A 26,866-nucleotide genomic window follows, 5' to 3' on the forward strand; every position below is an offset into this window, starting at 1 on the left:
TCGGTTCAGTTCTTGGACGTGAAAGACAGTTCCCGGAGCTCCAGGGGCTGAACCCAGGTCTATGTCCGCATTCCGCTCCTCGGCGGCTACAGCATAGGTCGTAACTTGGAACTGCTGCTCGACCAGCCTAATGAAACTGCCCTCGCCGATGTGAAGAATGAATCATGGGACAGCGTTACTGTGGAAACGACGGTAACCTCTTTTGTTAATCTAGCATGTTTAAATACAGCTAGAGCAAACAGGAACCTAGCGGCAAACGAAGCGGCTGTGTGGGAGAGCGTTTTATTGCAGTTATGTATGTCGGTTGATTTCTGTTTCCTTCATCATCCAGTCATGTACGCTAACGGCTAACCGTTGCTGATGCAACACTGGGAGTTTTTGCCTCTGTTATTACACAACCGGTTCAATGAAACTAGTTAATCGAGCGGTTTGATAATTTGCCACAGTTGAAATACGAGTTTGTTTAGTTGGTTGATTGCAGCGGTTGATTGTGGTGATGCTACAGGATGGTTCTACCCAACTGCTCTGCCTCACAGCCAGCAGCGGGGTTCCTCTTTTCACAAGGGGGGCCTCTAAACAGCTGCCCTTCTCAGTCATCGGCTCTCTGAATGGGGTGCACATGTTCGGAGGAGGACAGGGAGCGCTTTTGTCCTCCTGCGAGACTGAGGGTGGGGGAAAGGTGGTGTGGAAGGTTTTCCACGACAGTGTGATGCTCATCGCTGTGAGTGGAGGTGGATCAAGTGGAGCATGCAGCGGGGCGGAGATGAGCCGCTTACAACGCCTCTTGGAGAATGTTTGGAGCTGCATGGTGCTGGTGCTGGGACAGGATGAGCTGGTTAATCTCAGGAACATTGAAAGACTCAAGAGGGACCTGCGGTCCTGCTTCTGCCTTATCGATCAGCTGCTGGAAGAGAAGCACCAAGGAGTTCTGGGAAACCTCACACACTGTGCTGATTCGCTGGTTCCTCCAAACCCAACTCCTCTCCAAGAAGCTTTGGATGGCTTTGCTCAGGCTGCAGATAGCGAGTTCGGGTGCCTCTTCGTCCATGGGAGGATTGTGGTAGCTACTGAGAAGTGGTGGCGCTTGGCACCTCAGGAAGTTGTCTTGCTGTGTGCCTTGGTACGCACCTTATCGGCATCTGGATCAGCTTCTTGCGATTACCCAGTTTTCCTCCCTCAGGGAAGCCCCACAGTTGCCCATCGCCTGCTCCGCTTCCAGCTGCTCCCAGGAGCAGATGTATGTGTGCTGTGTGGTCCCACCCCATCCCTACAAAAAGCTGAAACCGAGCTGGTGGGTCGATTATGGTCCCCCCTCATAGAGACCCTGAGAAGCTGCCTGGCAGTCGGAGAGCGCTGCTTACCGGGTTCCGTACCTCTGCGGTCTGATGTGCTCGCACTTCTTCTCATTAACCGCGAGACCCGTCGCTCAGTCTCCTGTGTGCAGATTTCATCTCATCATCCACTGAGTGACTCCTCACTATCCAAATCCCGCTGCTGGGAGCTGCTGGAACTATTTTATATCTTCAGCATATCACGCTACTTCACCCAGGATGAGACATTATGCGGTTCACCAGAGGAAAACACTCAAAGCAGTCACACAGAAGACTTTCTTCATGGATTCTCCCACCAGCCTCAACAATGCTATCTAGTAACAGAAGATTGTAAATGTTATGGATTTCAGACACAGCAGCACCAGTTTTTTCTGCTAATGTTGCCATCTGTGCCCACTTTTGCTCTGCGTACAGTGGCTACACAGACTCTCACCGATATAATTTCTGCAACAGCGTTTTAATTGGACTGATTTGTTTTAGTTACACCCACAGTGACAGACCTAATGTTTATTTGTTTGATGGAAACCAAAAAGTGATTTGATATCACCAAGAGAACTGAAGTAGGTTGTTGATACTGTAAAGACGCACCAGGGTATTTTGATTAATATTATTTACAATCAAGTCACTGTTAGAGATGTGTCTGAACTACACTGGCTTTTACGTTGCTTCTGTTAGTATTGAAATCTGACTAAATTGGTTTAGAGATTAATGTGAAGAATAATGTGGCACTTTGATCAATAGGTGCCTGCTGTTTCTTGTTGAATTACTTACTCATAAATATTACCATTAAGCTTGTGTGTTCTTCTTTTTGTTTTTATGAAATGTGTGTGATATCATTAAAAACTATCATATCCCATATTTGCAGGAAGCAGTGGGTAAATTATGAAACAAAAAGCATTATAAAGGGAGACTGGAACAGTCGAAAAACCGGGTCCATTTCAATCTTTTAAAATAACTTTAATTACAAACAAATACAATAAATAAATGTAATAACACAGTTGATAGTTTAGTCATTCTTTTTATTTATATATTAACTTTTAATATGGCCTTTAATTACATCCAGAAACAGCTTTAATACTGTTAGATCAATAATACAGTAGACACTTAGACCAACCTTAGAAACGAACAAACAGGCTGATTTGAATCCCTGAATAACATTACTTAAATAGGCTCACAAAAAAGTGAGATTTGCCAAATGTCACCATTTGGCAAATGGTGTTTCGACTTGCATACTAATTCGAAACATTTTTAAGACTTTTAAGTTTTAGTGAAAGTTTGTTCTCTCCCAAATGTGTTTTTCATGTTAGTCCAAAGGTAAAGCATGTGACGGTCCAAATAAGAGGCAAAGTGCCTCACATAGATCCTGTAGATCACTCAGTACTATATCTCCCTCAGGGAGATATACCCTACCGGGTGAAGGTGGGGCTCTGAGAACTTGTTCTGAAAAAAGTCTATTGTATATAATCCTGTATATTCTACTTTTATATAATCAATTTAACCAAAACTAAAACACCTGTAAGATATATTTTAATGGATAAGATAGATCATTGTTTGAATATTCTTTCCCCAATCATACTTCTTCATGGCATACTTGTATAACCTAACAATACCTACAGACTTCTCAAAATGTATTAAACTGTTTGGCCCATTGCACTGCAACACCAACATGTATTTACATCCCTTTGAAGGAGTACATGTTGGAATACAGGCTTTTTTGAGTCATTATTCCAGTATTTGTGATTAAATACTGAGAATGTTTAATCACAAAGTCCAGATTAGGAGGCGATTTCAGAAGAGTCAACAACAACTTGGTATGCCATGAACATGTGCCTGTGGTTCTATAATGACCAATGTTTTACATGTGCAAATGATTGGCATTTTGTCACATGATGACACAACTGATGTGCTTTATGTAAAGCGCAGTGTTTTTACATCGGCAGAAACACTTCTCTTGGAAATGTGTACAGTGGTGGCTCTGTCTGCATTCCACCACACAATCTTGGATGAGCTGGACAGACATGCAATGTTGACAATGCATCATCAGATTTACCCTGAAAATTGTACTTAGCGATGCACACTTGCTTATATCCCTAAGGTGAGCTAAGTATAGCCAAGCGCTGGTGAATGTCACTCTGTATTTGTTCCATTTGTATGACTTGTAACATTAGAACATTTTCGGCATTAATGCCTGTTTTATGCTTAAACAAATCTCATTATTTCTCAAGGTAATAACACTGAGGGGTTTTGGTTGGGTCCTGGAACTGATAAACAGACCTGGGTGGTACACAGAAGGGAAAATGGATGAGCTACAACAGGAACGACAGTCAGAAAGGCCGGTGCTCAATAGTTGATTTGTATTTGCATGGCTCCCAGCAACAGCTTTTAAATATGAAAGCCTCACCTAGGCCCAAGGGGAGGAGGGTGATAGGGCAACATGGTTTTTTGACAATTCTTCGCAGTTCCCTACAATTTTCCATTCTGACAAAAAACTCTTGCCGATAGCCCTCAATCTCTAAGCACACGGCAGCGCTAGGTGTCAATAGCTGTCGAAAATCCCACCTTTTTTTCTGGTGAAAGTTTCATTAACATAAAGATTTGTAGATTAATAACACATTCCTTAATATGTGCATGCTTAAATCAGTTATTACATGTCTTAAAGGGGGTAAAATTGCTAAATCAAATTTCTTTTAAGTTACCTTTGATATGTACAGCATTTTTATGACAACTGAAGGTAACATAGTTGATTGTGCTATAAAATGGCACCATGTGCCTGGAAAGTACACAATACTGCCCCTTTAAATAATGACATTCAATTTCAGGCAAGTTCAGCATAGGGCTATAGAGATTTTTAGTACAGAATAAATAAAATATGCTCTTTTGTATGCACATTGCACAACAGAGCATCTATTTTATTTAGAACGGAGCACACATGAAGGTAACTAAAGAGTACATGTGATTTATTGCACATGATTACTGAAAAGTCTCATGACATAAGGGTTGAAAGACCTCCAGAAGTGCTGGGTTTTACTCTGTGGATGCTGCAGCAAAGGATGTCAATTTATCAACATCTTTCTCTCATTATCTAACTCAGCATAGTCTAGAGGCTGATCCAGGACAAAGCTGACTCTCCTAACCAGCCTATTGATTCTCTTTATGTCCCTCACAGTGTTCCCACACCATAAAACACTGCAGACACCACACTGTCCTAAAATTGTTCTAGCAGTTTTTTGCACACACCAAGAGACCCCAGTTTCCTCCATCACAAGATGGAGATGACTTTGACCCTTCTTGTACAGAACATTTATGTTTGAGAACCAGTCCAGTTTGTTTTTGAGGTAAACACCCAGGTACTTATACTCTTTCACAATTTCAATGTCCAAGCCCTGGCCTGGATTTTCACTGGTGATGTCTGTATGGACTTCATGCAAAAGTCAATCCACCATCTCCTTTTTCTGTCATGCTTGTGAAGGTTGTTGGCCTCACATCAAGTAACAAAGTTGTTAATCTCCTTGTACTTCAGGTCGTTCCCATAAGATATAGCCTACGTTATCATCCGAGAACTTCTGAACATGGCAGTGGTCTGAGTTGTATGAAGTTCGAAGTTCGAAGTGTACAGAGAGAAAAGGAAAGGTAAGAGAACTGTTGCATGAGGTGCCCCAGTCCTGCAAACTACCGTCTCAAACACAGCCAGGAAGCCTCACATACTGTGGTCTGTTGGTGAGGTAGTCCATGGTTCAGGCAGCCAGCTGATAGTCCTCACCAGCTAGTTCCAGCTTCCCCCTCAGCAGAGTGATGGGGATGTTGCTATTATGGAAAATGCAGAATATTTAAATGAATGTTATTATTGCAAATATTTAAAAATTATGTTGCAATGTCATGTTGTCCTTATACCATACAGCTCTTAAGTTGCACTAAGAGGGCCTAAGCATCCCCAGTAATACTCCATGCAGGAGGAGCATTCAGAATAATGAAGGCGAAAAATAAGCCTTCCAAGTCTCCTCCCAAACTGCCTGGAGCTCAGCATAAAAGAGAATGAAGCAAAGTTAGAAGATTCTGTTGACCGTCTGCCTGAATTTTCCTGAGCTGTCGTGGTTCAGTAACCGGAGAAGTGGCTCTGATTGACAGACTCACGGTGCGTGGGATATCTGGGGGAGAGTGGGAGGGGCGAGGGATGAGATAACGGGCTTATGAAGCAGCAGAGAGGGGTGGGATACGCCTTCTGGACGGATTTAACAAACCCTCACCCCCCAAAAACTTTCTGAAGTTAAAAGTTTGTTAAAGAGTGTGGATATTGTTGGGTTACTAGGCGCCACCTTTTGGCTAATGCTTTATCGAAGTCGCATTAGAAAGGTCCAAAGGTCTGATCGCTCAGGCATTTTTAAGAGCGCGGAGGTGCCAATTACGCCACTTTGATTTCTCTGTCTGAGGAAACCGGCGTGGTGCTGGTCGCTGTGCACCTCTGTGGGATTAAAAAAAAAAAAAAAAAACTTTACCAGCTCTTTAAATCAGACTTTGTGTAACATGTCTGCCACGCGTGTGCAGCTTATTTCACCCAGAACCCTACGGCTTCTAAGCCCGGGGCGAAGCGCGCTGTTCTTACCCGGCGGCGGTGGACCGCATCGGGGTGGCGGTGTTCCCGGGTTCCGCTCACTCATCTTTCCTTCTCTGTCCTCCTCCTTTTCTTCTCCCGGCAGAGCCTTATCCAGTTTGAGCACTACGCGGCGTGGACTTCCCAAAACAAAAATGTCCGATAACGGGACGATGTCTCGGGGCAAGGTGCTGACCATCGACAACATGAACCCCACAGTGAAGAAGGTGGAGTACGCCGTGCGGGGGCCCATCGTGCAGCGAGCCGTGGAGCTGGAGAAGGAGCTCAGCGAGGTTAGTATAGCAGGCCAGCTGATAAAAATACCACCTGGAGCCTACATGCTTACGTTGTTTGTTGTGCAAGTTCAAAATGTTTGTGCTCTCAAGATGTATTTCTTAATTTGGTCTAAAGTGGACATTTAACAAAAGAATTTGATCTGATAATCAAGAATCCAGCGTATGTATTTAAATGGCAATGGAAATGACTGTTAATGAAAATGACCCAGATCTAGTCTGCAATCCCTGTCTGACAGACGAGTTAAAAATAAAATACCGTTTGCCAAACACATGAACATAAAACGGCACACAGAACAGATGATGTCAAGAGTTAAAATGTAAGAGGAACAGCATCAGCAAAACAAATGCCAACAAGGAAAACAACAATGTAATATTTTGGGTCTAATCCTACTTATCAAAGTCCACCAGTTAGTTACTTATTCTTGAATTTGATCGCTCTTGACAAGCTAAACGAGTCTGATCATGTTAACACGGTGTGACAATGTCACTTTCTTTGACAAATTAAATGTTATTTCCTACATTTCTAGGGCTCAATGTTTTGGCTTTAAAAATGTCACTTGTTTATAAAAACACTGGAATTCCCCACCAGAATTAAAATACATCAATTTAAGCTCATGTACATTTAACCTGCTTCAGCCATAAAGCAAGTTAAATGTAATTTAAAACCTTTTATGAACTATTAAGTTAATTTAACTGAGTTGTTTTTTGTAATCTACATAAGTTCTACATTTAATTTTTTTTTTTTTTATGTATTGAATGTAACATACTGAAACTTTCAGAAACCCGTTGTAAGCTACCTTCTGTTTGTCAAATTTTTTTTTGGTCAATTATAATTTTCAAATTATAGTTGCTCATGAAAAAATCTAAAGCAAACTGTTTATACAATCTTCTTATGTCTTTGTTACACAGTTTAATCTCAGTGGCTTAAAGCAGAGTTTCTCAATACTTTTCTAAACCGTTTTTGTAGAAAGCACTGATCCAGTTTCCTGACCAATACCCATTTCTTTTTTCTGTAGCACATAAAGAGAAAAAACTTTCCGCAGGTACTTTGACGAATTAAAAAAATACTAAATCCTACATTAAAATACAGTGAATAAAGCAAATCAAATTCAAATAGCCACTTGTTTGAAGTTTTTTATTGCTGTGAATAGAAAAAATCTAATTACCTAACTTCATTTTGCTCCATTTTTCAGTAGGAAAGATAGATCTGCTGATCACTGATCAAAGCCAATCGAAGGAAAATCAATTCAAATCTCTGTGATTTACTGGTGTATCTACACTTTCAAAATAAATGTACTTATTTTGTTTTTCATTCATTTACTTTTAAAACACATCTCCTTTATTCATGAATGCATCACTTACAGAGAAATGTGTCTTCTGTGAATATGGGAAACAGAGATTTTCTTGTAGCATTTATCATTTGTTTCCATTTATTTTCCCCAGATGAATCCCTCCCTGTTGAATCCCAGTTTATGGTGATGTGGCAGCTGTTAATGTACCAAGTGCAGTCGGGTGTGAAAACTGTCTTCTCCTGAGTGGTTTTGCTGAGAAAAGAATAAGCATGGGACTGCGTTTCTGTGACGTGTCCTGGCTGGGAGTGTAATGATAGTGGTAACCTTTTAACCAGATGCTTCACTGGTCCCCGCAGATGTAATGCTCTGTTTACTCTGACACAGGCTTGTCCTCATTTGATCTCCCTCTTTATTGGTGTGGTTATTTGGTTTTCTTCCAGCTAATTTATTTTCTTCTCAGCAGTACAAAAGTTTGATCAGGTGCTATTGAGCTGACATGTTGATGCTCAAAAAGCAGAATGCTTTGTAGCTGGCTCTGGCTTGTAAAGCTCAGCAGGATGTTGAAAGACTTTTAGTGGTGAATCAATGCATTTTTCAAGAATTTATTAGGTTTTATATAGAGATGCACCAAATAATATAAACCAAAATTTTTCTCACTCAATTCTTAGTCCACCAACCATCAGTATCCTTTGATGCCCATTTTGTTTTTAATTTAAACCACATAACATGTGCTTTGGTGCAGAAGTATTGACACCTGTGTAATTCCTTTTTTTTCTGAATAAAAATAGGATTCAAATCAACAGCCTCTTAAAAAAATAGATTTTTTTTCACCATTATAGTTCAAATAAAAAAAATAGCATCAACAGATCATTACTTGAAGAAAACTACACAACAAATCTGATCGATACATCATTGGAAGCATAATTGCTCTCAATCTTTCACATTGTTCAGTACTTTACATAATTACTGACCTGTGCATAATTAAACTCATAACAGTTTTAGATTTCAATAAAAACAATCTCCTCCATTTTTAAGGGCTTAGATTATAAGGCTTTTCTTTGGATGGTGTTGGGTTACTTTGGGAAACAGGTCACTGTGGTATTCTCTCTTTTGTCTAGGACTTAAACACTCTCACACAGTAAGGTACAGTGTAATTTGCTGCTCATGTTACCTACATGATCTTTTTTTCAGATAGACTGGACAAGTATTGCCTTGTTTTTAACATAATACACAGTATGTGTTACACTCTGCTACTCAGCCGGTGCACTGCTAAAAGTATCATGTGAAGTTATTCCATTGCAGCTTTTGTTTTGTCTTAATGAGGCACTTGTTGATAACGAATGAGGACATTGTAGAGAAAGTAGCCAAGGTAACGGACACAAAGCAGTTATATTAGTCAAATTTCATCCAATGTTTGAACTCAACTCAAGCAGATTGGCCTAGTGCAATTATTTTAAATGAATATTTTTATTTTAGTTCATATCAGTGACTGAAAGCAATAAGCATCGAGCTTCTCACGCTGGTTCAGTGGTGCAAAGGTTAACATGTTTCAAAGAGGTCACCATCCTGAATGAGAGGTTCCCTTCACAAAGGGGGGAGTTATTCACATATTTTGATGTTATTGGCTCAGCCATGGAGACGCCTCTCTTACGCCCAACCAGTGATGCAGCCAAAGGTCCAGGTTTCGTAAAATCCAAGCTGGACTGGATTTATCAAACAAACAGGCTATTTTGATTGCTGCGGGGCGTCAGAGTTCCTGAGGTTCCTTTGGTGGCTTCTCTCCACACTGTCTCCCTGTTTCTGATCTCTGTGAGCAGCTTGCGTCAATTCTGTGTCTGCAGCTCCAGAAGCACCAGAGTTCAACTTTCAGCAGCAGTAGTCGATGGACTTTTCTGCTGTCCTCTTATTTTAGTAATACTCTGAGCTCTCTTTGTGGTTTTGATTTGCAGTTTGCTCCTTCCTTGTGTTATCTTGTTCTCTTTCAGTTTACAGGGAATAGTTTGAAGGCCCTATTAAAATATGATTTTGTTTTACTGTTTCAAATGTTAAGTATGATAAGAGGCTTTGCTAATGTTGCAATTTTGTCCCCATATTTGTACAGTCTGTCTTCATCAATGCTGTTTCAAATAGACAAAAATGTGTTTTCTTTTTTCTTTCATTCTACTGAAGTAGTTTTGGTGTCTAATCTTCCAAAACCACTTTGCTTTTTCTTATGGACTTCTTGATAATTTGCTCTAATGCATTTATTATGCAAATTATTTACTTTATTAAGAGTGTTTCAATAATGATAGCAATCCTGACCAAAAGTGAGGAAGCACAGGGCTCAACAGACATTGTTAAATTCCATTATTTGTCAGATTACAACTATTTTAAAAATATATATTTTTTATTTGGATTTTAATGTGAATGGACAACACAAGTTGAAGCACAACTTTAAGCAGCAGGAACGTGATAGATGTTTTTAAATTATTTTTGTAAATAAAAATCCTTAACGTGCGGTGGGCACTGTTCATACACACCCTTATCGTGGCTTTGGCTGCTCTGCTGGAAGGTGAACCACCCAGACATTCTCAAAGCTGGTGCACTTCTCCAACAGGTTTTCATCCAGGATTACCCTGTATTTATCTCCACTCATCTTCCTACCAAGTCTTAACATCATTCCTGTCTCTACTGTTGAAATGCTTCCCATCAGCATTATTCTGCCACCACCTTGTTTTGCTCTGGAAATTATGTGTTCAGAGTAATTAGGTTAATTAGGTTAAGGAGTAATTAGGTTTGCATGTTGGAAAATAAAAAGTTCAGTTTGGTCAGATTTAAAGAGCACCCTGTCCCACATGTTTGCTATTCCACACATGGAACAGCAAACATTCCACACATGGAACAGCAAACATGTTTGGAACTTGTGCTACATGTGTAAAAAAACAACAAAACAAAAAATATGTACCATCTCTTTTCATTTTTTTCTTTGGTTATAAAATTTCTATATTCTATACTACTCTTTTTCTCTGACTCTATGTTTTAAGTAGCCTCTGCATTTTCTGTAAAAAAAAAAATGCAACAGGAAGCCACTGAAAACACAGCTACTGTAATGCTACTGTAAATTTCCGGTGCAATCTTGAAACTGGGGTGTTTTCTAATTCAGCTGTGAAGTGTTTTCCTCCTCAAGTAATTCTAAGCATAGTAAATCTAAAGACATTGGAAAAAGGTTAGCATTTAGTATAATTCTTATAAATTGCTGTAAAGTAAACTGAGTTGATAGTTGGTTGTAATTATTTTTACAAGTGTGTTTAGGTGCTGTAGCCTTGGTTTCAAGGTTGTTTATTTGATGAGTTTGTAGTCAGCTTCCTTGTTTTTGAGAAATTGAAGTAGATTTGATATTTCTAATCATTACTGTAAAAGAAATTCCATAAATTAAATTATGTGAACTATTCAAACATCATTTCACCAAGGTTTCTCTATATTCTTTTCATATATTCAGGGAAGGAAGAAGCCCTTCGCAGAGGTCATCAAGGCCAACATTGGTGATGCGCAGGCCATGGGCCAGCAGCCAATCACTTTTTTCCGACAGGTCTGCTCCTCTGCCCTTTCTCTAATTTTTCTTATAAATGCAACAGCTCAGATTGTTTTTTTAAAATATAAAAACAGCTTTACCCATAATACATAGAAAAATGCCCTTTAGTTTTGCTGTGCTGTGTGATACATGCTGGATTTCAAATCATTTTGCCAATTCATGTTTGATTTCAAGGTGCTGGCGCTGTGTTCCTATCCTGAGCTGCTGAGTGACAGCACATTCCCAGAGGATGCGAAAAGTAGAGCATGTCGCATTCTGAACTCCTGTGGAGGGAACAGTATGGGTATGTATGGCTGGGATACACCTTTTTTTAATGTACTCAAAATACGTTTTAAATTTAATAACTAAACCTTGCATTACAAAATTTAATGCTGACATTGCACATTTTTATTTAATAAAAGGTTTTCTGCGAATGATTATTTTTGTGAAACTTTATCATAGCAGCATTTATTCTCACCCTGCAGGTGCCTACAGTGCAAGTCAGGGCATAGGCTCTGTACGTCAGGATGTGGCTCGTTACATCGAAAGGCGTGACGGCGGCGTTCCCTGCAAGCCAGACAACATTTACCTCACCACAGGGGCCAGCGACGGCATTGTGGTACTTGATTAAATCTGATTCAATTAACCCTTTATTTTTGCTTCACAAAATAACAAGGTGTTATGTTTTCATTAAAGGTTGTAAAATATACAGGTCTGCGTAAAGGTCTTCAGCTCATTTTCCAAGAAGGTTCACTTTTTTAATAATCTCTTTAAAGATTAGAACTCCTGAAAGTTCTTCAAGCTTTCAGAAGGTATTTTTTATTTGTGAGTCATCATATATTTTCCATCTAATTATTTTATCTGAATATTTGAAAAGAATTCTAAAAGGATTGTGTTTTACTTTTTTTGTAAGGAGCATTACTGACCCATGAAATATCTAAGCATAAAAAGTAATAAACCAGTGTTGACATAACATGTTATCATATCACCTGTTACAAAGACACAATATGTTTCTATGACTTTAGTTAAAATTTCAAGAATTTAAAATACAAAACAATCTGTCTGATATAAAATAGTATTTTGAAAGGTGAAAATTTGGTTCATTTGTGGAGTTTTAACATTTTTCTAATTATTACACTAACTGACCAAAAACATAGACAGGTGAAGGCAAGCATTTAAGATGAAAAGTACAAGCAGAGCAACCTAAGTAAAAAAATACCATAAGTTAACATTACATACTGATTTCCATGCTTAGTAGTCTAAAGTGAAATAGTTCATTCTGGTCCAGCAGGTAAACAAGGTAAATAAACTCTTTGAGTGTCCCCTGTACTTCTCTTTCAGACCATGCTGAAGCTTCTGGTGTGTGGCGAAGGTGCAACGCGCACAGGTGTCATGATCTCCATACCTCAGTACCCCCTGTATTCAGCTGCGCTTGCTGAGCTCAGCGCTGTGCAGATCAATTATTACCTTAATGAAGAAAAGTGCTGGAGTCTGGACATCGGTGAGCTTCAGCGAGCTTTGGACGAAGCCAGACTCCACTGCAACCCCCGCGCCCTGTGCATCATCAACCCTGGAAATCCCACAGGTACATTTTTATCACTTGTTGTTAGGCCTATAGAGTTGATGCACTTGATAATGTTATTGTTTATGTCTTATAATACAGTTAAATTCATAGTAACAGAACAATCACAATAATCGCAGGTTGTGATAAATTAAATGGATTCTTGAAGAACATATGGGTGTCTTTTTACAAGACAAACATAGGGAGCTAATCCTCTCAAATCATTTTTAGAGAAATTTACTGAGCTCTAGATAAACCATCTATAAGTACACATTTATAGTCTGAGTAACTGCAATATTTTTTTTATTAATGATAAAGATAAGATGCTGGCATTTATACCTGAAGATAAAACTTTTATATTCTAATATTAAACCCTTACAGGAAGTAGCATGACTTTTAGTTTTTCCTTCTATTACTTATTGCTGCACTTAACATATTTCCTTTATTACTCTCACAAAGTCAGTTTTATAAGGAACTGTAAAGAACATGCAGAGCATGCTAAGTGGATAATTGCTAAGTACACAAAATGTGAGCAAGCAATAGTCAATATGCTATTGAGTTCTTGTTACCTGAAAGTTGCTGATGCATTCTGCACTCATGACCAGCCAGGATTTTTTAAATGATTTTGCTTTGTGAATATTTTCAACAGTGAAACAAGATACATAAAACTAACTATGAACTTGATTCTTGAGTCTGAATCTTAAAGTCTGTACTTTTTTTTTATCCCAAAAGGGTCTCAATTAAGACCCACAATCTTTAATTCATAATGGAACTCAATTATATATAATAGTTTCTTATTCTTCTAATTTTTGCCTTAATTTGACATAAATTAACATTTTAACCAAGCTAAGAAGATCTGAGGCATCTTTACTAAATAGATATATGGAAAATAATAACAGTTCACAAATTTTCTCTTTTCTACATTTCTGAGATATTGGATTTGTTTCTACCAGATCATTTCAAAATTGTTAAGATCTGTGTCCATTGCAATTATATAAGATATATTTCAATGTAGTGTATTGTATTAGATTGTTAAGTAATTTACTGTCACTATACAGCAACCTAGGAATATTCTGTTCTGATCAATTATTAAGTACTTAGATTAGAGCAGGGGTCTCAAACTCGCGGCCCGCGGGCCTACTGCGGCCCTCGGGACGATAGTTTGTGGCCCCCGCCTTAATATGAAAGTTTAATGTTAGTGCGGCCCGCGAGTTTGATATAATTGGCACTTTTCAGTGTTGTGTGCGGAGCTGAACGAACTTACCAATCACGGTGGAGTATATTGCTCTCGGGGGCGGGAAATCAGCCGGGCCTATTTGCATTTTCTATTTGTCATTATTTGCATGCGGTACATGCGCAATTTCCGCGGCCGCTCCCGCTTCACGTGCTTCAGCATCCAGTCTAGACCCGGAAGTTGCTGATCAGTGTAACGTAATTAAGGTTAGATGCTGTAACGCTTGGGTTGTGTTTAAGGGAGGAGAGGAGGCGGCAGATTCGTCAGGACGGTCAAAAACTCACAACCACACTGGTACTGGGACTTCCACAGTGTTGTCCTTTAATAAATACGCTCTTCACCAACCTTACAAAGCCCGGTTGAACGGCTGCTATATTATCAGACATGAAAATTGAGCAGCGTCCAAACAACCCGTAACATTACTAAAAAGTTAGGGAGCTAACATGTCCGTCTAGCACGTTTCTCCCACGCTCTCTACAGAGAAGCCGTGGCGCATACTTCTGACATCATTAGCAATACTAGAGTATCTTAAAGAGACACTACACAATTACGGCTGTTACAGCGCCTGACTACGGCCAAATATGGTAATAGGCAATCAGAAAGGTTCGGCTGAGGAGGCCGTGTGTGTGAATGCGGCCCAGCCTCACCCACACTCTACCTCCAGCGGCCCCCGGGTAAATTGAGTTTGAGACCCCTGGATTAGAGGAAGAGGTGAAGTCACATCTCCTGTGTGAGCAGTTGGTGTTACATAGCTCCACTATTTGATTGAAAGCAAAGAGAAAATGATTACTGTTGGCATTTTAAATGGTTTTTAGCTTCTTTTATTAGTGATTTGCATAGTTATGATTAATAGCAATTGAATAATTTTTATATAACTCAGATCAAAATAAAAATTGCAAACATCCCAACATTGTCTGGATTTCCTGCTGGGTTTGAAGATTCTCCCCTTAATTTCCAAAAAAAATACATATCCAAATTCAGCCTGATCCATGACGGATGGAACTGGACCCTTCAAATGGACAAAAACAGAATAACTTTGCAGCAATACATTCATCTTCCTGTTGTTTTCAGAAGTTTCCCCCTCTTTAAAATGAGTAGCCTAAAGAAAGAGCCATCATGTCTCAATAGAAACTAATTTTCTTTCTCTAAAGCTTCTTATGCAGTTTGTGCTGCCTCTCACGTCTGGTACCAAAAACAACCTACTGACCTTCCCGCAGAAACAACTTTAGACCTGAGAGTGTTGTTAGCTTCTAGGTATGGATTGGATTTTTAGTTTCCAACTGGCTGATCACTGATCTGGCCTGATCAATTACAAAAGTGGCTGATTAAGGTCATCAGCCAGCTTCTCTGTGCATCTCCACAAACAATTACTTTATTCTATTTACAACAAAGCAAAGAATTGGAATTTTACAGAATTTGATAAAAGCGAAGTATTTTCTTTTTTGAAACTAATTCAAAGTCCATTTGTTTTCTTTAGTATTTCAGCAACTCCTCTGTCCATTTTAATTTGTGATATGTTGTATTTATTTTTTTCATTATTAAGCAATTTAAAATGTAAGTACATAGCAAAAGGTCAGGATTTTTTTTCCACATTAAATATTTTGAGAGTCCATTGAATCCACTAGATGGCAGCAGAACAACATAACTCACTCGGTAGCAGCAGCTTTATAATGGTTCCTTCTCTTTTAGGTCAGGTGCAGAGCAGAGAGTGCATTGAGGATGTAATCCGATTTGCTGCAAAAGAGCGTCTCTTCCTCATGGCCGATGAGGTACTGTCACACATGTTTTTAAACATCTACCGTCTTTAGATCATGTTCACCCCTAATATCAGGCATTGTGTCCCGTACTCCCAGGTGTACCAGGATAACGTGTACGCTGAAGGTTGCCAATTCCACTCCTTTAAGAAGGTTCTGTTTGAGATGGGGCCGGAGTACTCTGAAACAGTTGAACTGGCATCGTTCCACTCCACCTCCAAGTGTTACATGGGAGAGTGAGTCTTCTCTATGATAAGAGAAAATCAATTCACAAGGATATGAACGCATAAGACGGATGTTTATGTTTTAATTTTTTATTGATCCAATTCTCTTCTTTCTTATTTTGCCTTATGTGTTGGCACATCTTTCTTGCTTTCAGGTGTGGCTTCCGCGGCGGCTACATGGAGATCATCAACATGGACGATGATGTAAAGGACCAGTTGACCAAGCTGCTTTCGGTCCGTCTCTGTTCTCCTGTTCCTGGCCAAGCTCTAATGGACCTGGTGGTAAACCCCCCTCAGCCTGGGGAACCTTCATATGAGCGCTTCATCAAGGCATGTAGAAAAAACTGATTTACAAATCAGGTGTAATCTACTATTCATAGGAAATTGCCATATTTTTATTTGTGAAACATGAATGTCATTTTTTGCCTTACACAATGTACAAATGCACAATAATAAAAGTTATATATTAGACCTAATATTTTTCTTTGTGCTTTGCTAACAGCTTCAAACTGAAAAGCTGAGAATTGTTTCTATTTCTATTTCAGGGAATTCTGGCCATGTTGAGGTTGTCTAATTTTTTAACAGTAATAATATATGTAAATAAATGTGCCCCAGTTTAAATGGAATGTATTTGGTATAAGGGATTGTATTAAAAAGTAACAGAAAATATAAATATTTAACTTACAGGTCAGCATTGTATTTTAATTTGCGATGCATGTGTCTTAATGGACTTTAAAACATATAAAGTACAAAACAGAGTCAACATAACATCCTGTAAGACTAAACAGTACAAAACCAAATAATTTACTAAACAGAGATAAAAGGATCTCATTCTCAAATTACATTTAATTATGATTCTATTGTTTCTCTTGTTTAGGAAACTGGTTCCGATTTAATTTTAAATCCAAGTAAATCTTGTTAGTGTAGTTTTAGCTCTGCAGTTAAGGAAGTCCAGATCTCTGCCCCTCGTCCAGAGAAGAAGGTTATGTTTGATGCGCCATGAATCATTGAACCACAAGCTGTAAGTGGTACCAATAGGTCACTGAGCTACACAGGAGGCTTTACCATGTAAGCCAGTTTGTGGTTTAAAACCTTGATGCAATTTTTTATATTTTATCATATTTGGTTTCTTAAGAACACGACAGGTAAACAGTCTTATTTGCTGTCTCCCTGCGTTCACAATTGTCCTTGTTAGCAATTTTATTGTTGTAGCTTCTGCTTGTGACCAAGAGGTTGCACCAACAACTAATTGGCAAAATATTATTGAATGCATTGAAATATTTCCTGCATTATTGATTGTTTTGAAACCAAAGTAAAATCAGACTCTCCTTGCGCTTGACAGTCAGCTGAGTCAGGATCTGTATCACAAATGTTGCTTATGTTCTGAGGTTCTAGTAAAATCTGTCTTTTTTTTCTTTCTGTTTTCTCTCACTCTTCCAGGAACGCACATCTACCTTAAGTGCCTTAGCAGAGAAGGCCAGACTTACTGAGCAGGTACTCAATACTGTGGAGGGCATCCGCTGCAATCCTGTGCAGGGTGCGATGTACTCCTTTCCTCGCATTACCATACCTGAAAAGGCCATCCAAGAGGCCAAGGTCAGTTCTGAGACTTTTTCTTCAAGTGTTCCAGTGGTTCAAGCTACTTTGTGTTGTTGATTCATGGTAATTAGACCAATTTTGAACAGCAAAAAGCAGGAGAATGAATTGAGTGAACACATAACTATTTTTACCCCAAACACTCCAATCTACCAGTCATTCTTTGTTGAATATGTTTTTTCTTTTGTGAACAAACTAATACACACAAAAAAATAGGGCTGCAATTATGCTCAACAGTTGGGACTAAATAATTAAACTTGGTCATGATGTTGTACGGGGGCTGCACAGTGGCGCAGTTGGTAGCACTGTTGCCTTGCAGCAAGAAGGTCCTGGGTTCGATTCCCGGCCGGGGTCTTTCTGCATGGAGTTTGCATGTTCTCCCTGTGCATGCGTGGGTTCTCTCCGGGTTCTCCGGCTTCCTCCCACAGTCCAAAAACATGACTGTCAGGTCAATTGGTTTCTCTAAATTCTCCCTAGGTGTGAGTGTGTGTGTGCATGGTTGTTTGTCCTGTATGTCTCTGTGTTGCCCTGCGACAGACTGGCGACCTGTCCAGGGTGTACCCCGCCTCTCGCCCGGAACGTAGCTGGAGATGGGCACCAGCAACCCTCCCGACCCCATTAGGGACAAGGGTGAACAGAAAATGGATGGATGGATGGATGGATGATGTTGTACTTCTTCCCCACTGTTTGCAAAGGAGAACAAATGATTTTCAATAGCTTTCAGTAGCCGTTCTGTCTTACAATTGACTGCCTAGTAGGAATTTTAGGGTTGTGTGAAAAGTGACGCTGCTTAGAAACTGATTAGCTTTACAGAGGATAAGGTCAGAGTCTACCTGACCTACTGAAACCCGATCAATCTGCCTGACTTGGTTTAGTATAGTCAATTCCCTCAAAATGTTCCCCAGCAAAGATACAGCTTCCTTATGTCATTGATATTATCAACAGTTTTTGGATTGATCTTTTGAAAAATCATCATTTAAATACTATATATACAAGTACCCTACGTATAAAATGTATTCACAATCTTAGAAAAACATTTAATCAAGAGCTATTTGATATGTGCAGAAGAAGTGTGTTACTGTGCCTTTGAATCTGAACAAAGAATTTCTGCTTTAAAAAGCAGAATAAGGACTATTAACACAGTAAGGAATAAAGTCAAGAGTATTTTAGAAGTGTTTATCAGAAGTACATAGCTGATTAATAATCAATTCATTTTGGAGGTAGGTACAGCAGGGAACTCTTGCTTGAAAAGGTGACTAATTTAGACATCTTGACTTTTTATTTCAGTCCAACACTGTTTAAATGGACTTATTATACAACCATTACTACTGAATTAAAGTAATTTAAAAACAAAATTCTTCATAAAGTCAGTGAGTTTTCTTTTATGTCTACCTTTTTAAATAAAGGGATAGTCTGTTCTCTTTTTTTAATAAAAGATTGAAAATCTCAAAGTAAAGTTTTTTCACATTTATAATGGTAGACTTTTGTCAAAAGAGCCACAAACTTCAATTATATAATTTTTCTCGTTTTCTCTTCCAGAAACTTGGTCAGCAGCCGGATATGTTTTACTGCATGAAGATGCTGGAAGAGACGGGAATTTGCCTCGTCCCTGGAAGTGGTTTTGGCCAAAGAGAAGGAACGTACCACTTCAGGTACAGAATATTTCCTCTTGTAGGCTGCAAAACATGTCGGATCTTATCGGGGCAGAACAAACTTGTGGAAGGAGGTGCAGTAGTCAGATAAGATCAAAAAAGTTTTTTTTAGCTTTTATCCAAAGCAGTATGCAGAAGAATGGCACAGTCAAAGTCCAGAGCTAAATCAACAAAGTATCTGTGGTGAGACATATTCCAAAATACATCAGGTGTAACTGAAATGAAAAGTGTTGTTAGAAGGTGTTGAGTCAGAGGTGCAGAATCCACATGGAAAATGTATATATTAGTTTGTAAAAAAAACAAAAAAGAAAATATTTCTTTCTCTTGAAAATTATTCAGCAATTTGTGTTTTGGTCTATCACATAAAATCTCTAAAATATAGCTTGAAGATTGTGGTTATAACTATGCAAAATGTGGGAAAAGTGTAAGGGGTTTAAATCTTTTGCAAGGTCCTGTAAGTTCATACAACAAGAGTTCTTTCCACTCAGAATACACAGCTCCTGATCGACCTTGTTGGCACGTGAATAAAAGTTTTTCTTGTAGAAGGTTTTAAACTGAATGAAAGCACTCAGAAGTGGCAGCAATGAGAGATCTCTAAATGTTTGGGAACACTAGATGCAATGCCTTATTATTCTCCCTTTTCATTCAGGAAATGGGAAAAAAAATAAAGTTTCTACACAGGGATGGCAGAATTTTGGCCAGCAATTACACATTTTGTTATAATTTTTTTTAACAGCCCTGTAGCATATAAAAGAATATGAGCAACAAAGGATGTTTTCTGTGGTCTGAGAGCCTAACTAAACAAGGTTACTGCATTATGCTCAATAGCAGTGATGGCTCTGTCCTTACACAGACACACATATGGAGTATATGTGTGTGTGAGCATAATATGGCAGAAAGTTATACAAAAAGTGAAAGTGTTTGTAAGCAACTTATTTTACAATTTGCCTTCTTCCTATCTACGTATTACAGGGCACTGTTCTTTGCAAATTTCTTTTTAGTGCAAACATACAGTATAGTGAAAAATTGTCTGTTTTATAGGCTGTTTGCTTTTCACATCCAAATGATTCCAATTAAAAAAGAAGATTTTTTTTAGATAAAAAATTGTAGAAGCCTTGATAAACAGTTTGATCTTAGTTGTTGGAGTTTGCTAACTTCTATCAATTTAAAAAGGGTTATATCAAGAAGTCACCCAGAAGATTACTAAAAAACATCGAAAGCATTTCAACTTTCCTTAGTTGAGTCTGGTGTTTTTGATTGAAAAATAGGAATAAATTGGGCACAAATTGCATCAATGACAATAAGGTGAAAATCAAAAAAGAACATAAATACCCGTCTAACATTTGCAAAAATAATCTTGAGGCTTTTTGGAAAATATTTTGTGAACTGAGAAGACTGTATGACATTTTTTTTACTTAGAAACAGCATTTCTAAAGAAACAGTCATAGTTGTGGTAGTGAAAATGTTCTGAGGATGCTCTAGAAGTCTTGCTGTAACTGATGGAACTATGAATTCTTGTCCTGCCATCAGTCTGTGACCGTTAGCTCAAGCACACCAGCAGGTCCACCTCTGAGTAACTCAGGGAAAAAACGGTTTTGGAGTGGCCTAATAAAAATTTGGACTGGAATCCAATTGATATTCTGGTGATCTGAAAAAACCTTACAATGTGACTGAATTAAAAATAATTCGGCAAAACAGAGTGGGCTAAATTTCCATTTCCTTCACACTTATGTAAAAGAGTTACTGTAATTATTTCAAATAGCTCATGACAGTTGTTGCTGCCAAGGGTGGCACAAATGACTCCACATTCTACTACCATATTCTAATAAATTTGACTTCTTCAACATGTCTGAATATTCATGTTAATTTTTGCTACTCATTTCTCTTTTCAACCCAGAATGACCATCTTGCCACCAACAGATAAGCTGAAGATCCTGCTGAACAACGTTAAGGAGTTCCACCAGAGGTTCACCCAGCAGTATTCCTAAATTAGAGCATCAATTTTACCTCGACTTCCTTAAGAAGAGTTTTTGCCAACCACACTAAAAAGTCTAAGCCAATCAGAATATATCTGTCTCTAATAAGTGCCTTTTCTACAATGGTTTCTCTGGTGGTCCCTGTGACGAAGCACTTATAGCCATGCACATTTGGACTTTTATGGACCAGTTTACAGGGAAACTGGGGGAAAAAAACATAACTGGAAATGAAAAATAGACAGCCCTGTGTTAGTTTTGGTGCACAAAGTGCAGCTTCCTGTCTGTGATGTTTAATTTTCAAAGACTGTAAATACTTTCTGTCTGCGTCTGGGCTTACAGTAACTGTCCTAAGGTAAAACTGAAAAAAGGCAGTACAGCTTATGAAAAACGTTGTGCATCTCAAGCTTTAAATGTTTAACGGGGAGAGGTATGTCATTCCTTCAGACTAAACTAGATGGCAAGAATATACTGAAAGTCTCACTTGCATGACATTTTAATAGGCATTAATTTTGTGGAGTTAGTATTAAATGTGAAAACATGTTTTATGAGTTTTTTTAAAGTTAGAAAAATATTTTAAATTGGGTTATGAACTTTCTTTGCTTTTCTGTTGACTGTTTTCAAAGCTTAGTTCTTATTTCTCAAAACACAATTTCAGAAGAGAATTTTTACTTAATTTTACCTAATCTTAAAAAACATGTTATGAATAAGTTTACAGTTTTTTTTTTTGTCCACAATGTTCATAATTTCACACTTAAATTGTTTACTGTGTTGTATGTGATGGGCTGGAGGAGAATGATTCACTCTTAACATGTCACTGGTCTAAAATGGGTTAAATATTAAACACAACTGTGTAACATTTTAAAGGAACAATAACTATTGTTTGTAAAGTTCATTTGTTCAGTTCAAAGTATAGAGACTGCTCATAATGATTCACACAGAGGTGGTTCTCCTTCAACCTGATTTGGATCAGAAGCTGTTGAGTTTCTCTAACAAACTCTTGATTAAAATTGCTGCACAGATGGGATTAGTGCAGCACTTGACTGACTGAGCCTCCATTTTCATCTCCTCCTGTTAGGAAGTGAAAGCAGTTTTCTTTGACTAACAAACCTCCAGATATAAGTGTATAATTGTTCTATTTTCGCCCACAGTGTAGTTCACCGATTGATCTCTGAAGAAAAATTCAATAATAATTGTTGTTTTCTTTTTAATGGTAATTGTCCAAACAATTACCATTTAGTTGTAAACATTTCACTGCTGAGTTTTTATTTTCATTAAAAATGAATAAAAGGGGCTAACAACTGTTCAGCACTGTTTAAGAGAGACTTGTGGAAAGTCATTATTATCCTTTTTTTTTTTTTAATTAAAAAAAAAAACATTTTTAAACGACTGATTCATTCTGCTTCTCATTGTTGCAACTATCAAGTTGTAAATGTAAGGAGTCATTTTTCTGACCGATTTTTGAATGTTTTGTGATGTGGAGCTCTGTCCAGGCCCTTATGGTTAAAATCTTTTGACTCTTTATCTGACTGTAGCAGAACTTCAGATTGTTTATTCCCAGACAGTTATAGATTGAAGTTTTTGAGTTTTGAGCTATAACTTTCAGTAAAAACATCATCAATACAGCGTAATCTATCTTCTTTTATTCATAATAGAAAAGCAACAATTCTCACTGCAGTTAAGATGGTACAACATTATAATTATATTACTTAAAATATTTCTTACGCAAATATACATAAAGTTCTAATAGCATGTATAGATAAAAAACATTAGTTGGTAGATGTGTAGATGATTATTGCACAGAATATTATACCGTACATCTGTGCCATCATGGTTTTAATAGTTGCACAAGTACCGGTTAACTGGACTCTACTTTCAAAAAATTTTTAAATGAACAAATATTTGCCAACAGCCAAACTTATCTTTCTTGTTAAAGAGGGAAAAGTTTAGAAGCTTTATTTCATCTAGCTTAACAACGGTGTGCAGCAACAAATTAGAAATGGCCAGAACGTAATCTCGCCATCCTCAATACAGCTAGAGAAAACTCTAGCTGTACATCTTACCATACGGTACGGCAGACACATTTTATTATTTTGAAATGACTTTTTGAAATTCTCCATATACCTTAATGCTGATTAACAGTTGTTTCTAGCCTGCATTTGCTGTATGTTGACAGTGTTGTTCTGTTAGAACATTCTGTTCCCTCCAGCTCATGTTCCTTTTGTGTATAATCACATTTTCAAGTATCTTTCAGGGTTCAAGCATTGCAGTGGGTTTATGTTGAAGGATTTTAGCTTCTCTGGTTCCAGCATCTTAACCTGGATACTTCAGTAAACTCATGGATCTTGGACTCAAACCAAGGAGCTCCCAACGTCACAGGAATGTACATGCTCACCATCACTATTCAAAAACTTGGACAAAGGATGTGTCAGTGAGATTAGACTTTAGAGAAACATTTTGGTGTGGATTCTGGAAAATCATCCAAGATCAAATGACCTCAGACGGATGAGGCGAAATGATGTGAGAACATTTTATTGACCAAACACAGATCTGTGTCTGTGTTAACGCTCTTTAAAAGACATGATTAAGGAATATGAGACTGTCATGGATGGTGTTTTATGGCCAGAGGAACCTAAAGTCGGGCTGTTTGGGTTTCTGCTGTGTAACTTCGTTCATATTGACTGAGATAAAATTGAATGAATGTAAAGGCATTAAAACTTAAGGGTCCCAACACCCCTGTACCTACTCTCCTCGCTGACTGTGGCTCGGTTACCGTTTCACCGGTTTTCCTTTTGCTTACATGACAGAATCAAGGAGTTATTTTCAACCATAAGCGTTTTCTCTGATGTAGAAAAAACTCGGTTTTATTTAAAAACAAAGAAAATGAAAGCTTCAGAAAATAAATTGCTTTATGTTTCAACATATTTACTTTCACCCTCAGGTTTATTTTCCGGTAATTATCCTTTAGGATCCAGAAAGTATTTTTGAATTGAATTGAATTTGGAGAGTTTTAAAGGAAAAAGGACATAAAGGTCACTATAACAACGCTTCCGTTTTGCTTTATTTCCTCCTATGTCCCGTTGTATTTTAGCTTTAGATTTTCTGGCGGCCTCTTAATTGCTCTTTAAATGAAGTTAAATGAATTTATATCTTGTTTAGCACCTATTACGGAATTTGTGTTATTGCAATTTTCTGGTTGAATCGTAAGTTTACAAAAACACTACCAACAAACACAAGAGTGGCGATATGCAAAATGGTTGTTAGTGAGCACAATAACGGGTTCATTGCTCTGATGGCAAATAAAGGTTCTGCTGCTGATTAGTAAAAAGAAGGGATGTGAGCATAAGCTAAAAAATAATAGAAGTAGCATAAATCAACACGTGTTAACATTTGAACCATTTGTTAAATTTTGGAGGGGCGTGAATAATTTGTTATTGTATGTGTGTAATCAAACAAAATTAGCATCCACGTAAATATCTTAAAACTCACTAGGTACATTTTGTCTTAATTTCAGAGCAGTTGCAAAATAAAAACTATCTAGAGCAAAAGAAAAACAAACATGGCAATAAATTAATAAAGGGTTTTGAATTCATATAGCTCACCACTGAGTAATAATTAGTCATTTGTTGCAAACTACTGCCACTTAGTGTACTGTTTGTATGAACTTTCTGAAGAGTCCAGATTTAGAAAATAAAAAATTACATTTGTAGTCACTAATAAAACGAATAATTTCACAGATCTCATTTTGTGATGCTAACGTAACATTATTAAACCGAATAAACCATTTGTTGTGTTTGGGTGGATATTTTGACATCATTTTAACCAGAATAAGGTTCAGATGGTGAGATGTCGGCACACTTCACAAACTATCAGCTCTAATAATGTGCAGTTAGCTCAACAGGCTTCCCTTGCAAAAACCACAGCAGCTTTTATTGTCTGCGTACTTGATCTGTCGCCTCTTATAATGCCTAGTGTGCAATATGAGAACAAGCAGCGATGATGGATGTTACTTCAGGTGGCGTGTGGGGGTGTGCGTGCGTGTGTGTGCGTGTGTGTATGAGGCAGACAGAGGCTGAAGGATGATGCAGAGTGAGTGTTAAAAGTGAGCCCTGTAGTTTGAAGGGATTTTCTGCTCCTTCCTCTCCACTCCACAGTGGCTGTCAGCTTTAATTATCTTTGACAAAGGGCTTTCTGAATCCTAATTATCCTGAGCTTTGTCTTTCCTGGAGCCCTTCAACGTTAACTCGAGCTGCTTGACGCATTCACTCGTTCCACTCCTCTTCACCCCAAATTAATTGGCCGCGTTTGCAGTTTTTCCTCCTGTCTCCTGACATCTTTTGGGAATCAAAGGTCATCATTATTTCGGGTGAGGATGTCGGGCGACAACGAGACAGCTATGCATCAGACATCAGCGCTGTCATGTGGCTTTCCTGGTTATGACAGTGACCAGTCAGGCCACAGTCTCATATGTGGAGAGTCGTTTAGCCGGCTGTGATCGCTTGCTGAAGCCTGCTGATGTTTGAGGAATTGTATTCATAATGTTTTCATTACTTTATTCTGTAATTGTGAAAGGTGCTCATAAAAGTGATCTTGTCAAGCACTCACTTTTATTGAATTTGAGAAATTATTACATAGACGTTATGGTGCTTTACTAAAAAGCTCTTCTGTGTGCTAGTTTAGGATTTTATGTGATTGTTCAACACAAAATATCCCATATTTGTGAAGTTGAAAGAAAATGATTAGTGGTTTTCAATGTTTATTTTTAATAAATAAAATCCAAAAAGTGAAGTGTACATTTTAATTTTTATTCCCTCCTGATAGGATCATGATGCTGTCACCACCAGATTTCACAGTGGACAGGGTGTGCAGAGGATGATGTGTCTTATGTCATTCTTCTTGCCCGTCTTCTCTTAAGATCATGTTTGAAGAGTGTATAAGAATTTTTTCAGGTTACACCTACGCTGTGGGACTCTGCAGCTCCTCCAGAGAAACTATGGGCCTCTTGGGTGCTTCTCTTATTAATGCTCACTTTGACCAGCCTACATTGTCTTTCCTGGTCTTATGATGCCATCTGTTCATTAAATGTTATTAATTTAAATTAAATCATTTTGTCTAAGTAAACAAAATCCCAAAAACTTTTAGTTTTGAGTGCGCTTCTCTGGGCTTGTATAAGCAGCCGATATCTTAGCTGCATTAAGCAGCTTTCTCATCAGAAAGTTGAGCTGATTGGAAACAAGTTTAAAGTATATTTCAACCATCTTCCTTATTGTTAATTATTCCAGATGCTTGTAAAATGGTAAAACTTCAACAATAAAGTCAGGTCAAAGTTCATTCTTTAAAGATTGGATAGGTAGCCAAAGCAGTCGAGTAATGTTGAAATGTCAGGCAAAGCATCTATACTGTGGCAGCGTTTCCCACTTGGTTGAAGCGGCATAGAAATAAATGTTTTTGTTCTGCAGAATTGTCCACTGACTGCATTTATATGAAGACAAGTCTTTGTCTTGGTGAACCTGTGACTCTTGCGGGTCTCTTTTTTGAAAATAACAATTAATCCTGGATGATTTAGAGTCTGGATAGTATCATAAGCATTCATATCCAATTTAAATAAAAAATATATTTACATATACAGAAAGAAAATTATGTACCACAATTTTACCTTCTTTTTTTTTGTATCTTTCAAATTGACAAAAACTAATTTTCAAAATAGGATATTTCTGCTTGCTTGCTGCAGTTAAACTGTGTTGAAACAGGAGGGGGTTCATTTAACTAAGACAGACAAACCATCAACATTCCCAATCAGCAACTCTATTGTCTG

The 26,866-nt window shown here is 38.1% G+C and overlaps 2 protein-coding genes across 5 annotated transcripts; both read left to right on the forward strand.

Moving 5' to 3' along the window:
* On the forward strand, window positions 1-23,801 carry gpt (glutamic--pyruvic transaminase). 4 transcript variants are annotated; one of them, XM_028019809.1, is made up of 13 exons: window positions 2-192; window positions 4,852-4,961; window positions 6,026-6,212; window positions 10,986-11,075; window positions 11,253-11,361; window positions 11,543-11,676; window positions 12,399-12,642; window positions 15,542-15,621; window positions 15,706-15,842; window positions 15,986-16,160; window positions 17,271-17,426; window positions 18,966-19,078; window positions 20,976-23,801. In XM_028019809.1, exons 2-13 carry the CDS (start codon window positions 4,921-4,923, stop codon window positions 21,064-21,066), a joined length of 1,557 nt encoding a protein of 518 aa, XP_027875610.1. In that variant the 5' UTR covers window positions 2-192; window positions 4,852-4,920; the 3' UTR covers window positions 21,067-23,801. The 4 variants fall into 4 exon arrangements, with proteins under 4 accessions (XP_027875611.1, XP_027875610.1, XP_027875612.1 ...); XM_028019810.1 differs by lacking the exon at window positions 4,852-4,961 and having other exon boundaries at window positions 1-192; XM_028019811.1 differs by lacking the exons at window positions 2-192; window positions 4,852-4,961 and adding an exon at window positions 5,445-5,463.
* Window positions 199-2,121, forward strand: fuz (fuzzy planar cell polarity protein). The gene has a single exon (XM_028019812.1). The coding sequence runs from the start codon at window positions 497-499 to the stop codon at window positions 1,790-1,792; it is 1,296 nt and encodes a 431-aa protein (XP_027875613.1). The 5' UTR covers window positions 199-496; the 3' UTR covers window positions 1,793-2,121.
* Window positions 23,802-26,866: the final 3,065 nt, after the last annotated feature.

This window comes from Xiphophorus couchianus, chromosome 6, assembly GCF_001444195.1.
Source record: "Xiphophorus couchianus chromosome 6, X_couchianus-1.0, whole genome shotgun sequence".
Lineage (NCBI taxonomy): Eukaryota > Metazoa > Chordata > Actinopteri > Cyprinodontiformes > Poeciliidae > Xiphophorus > Xiphophorus couchianus.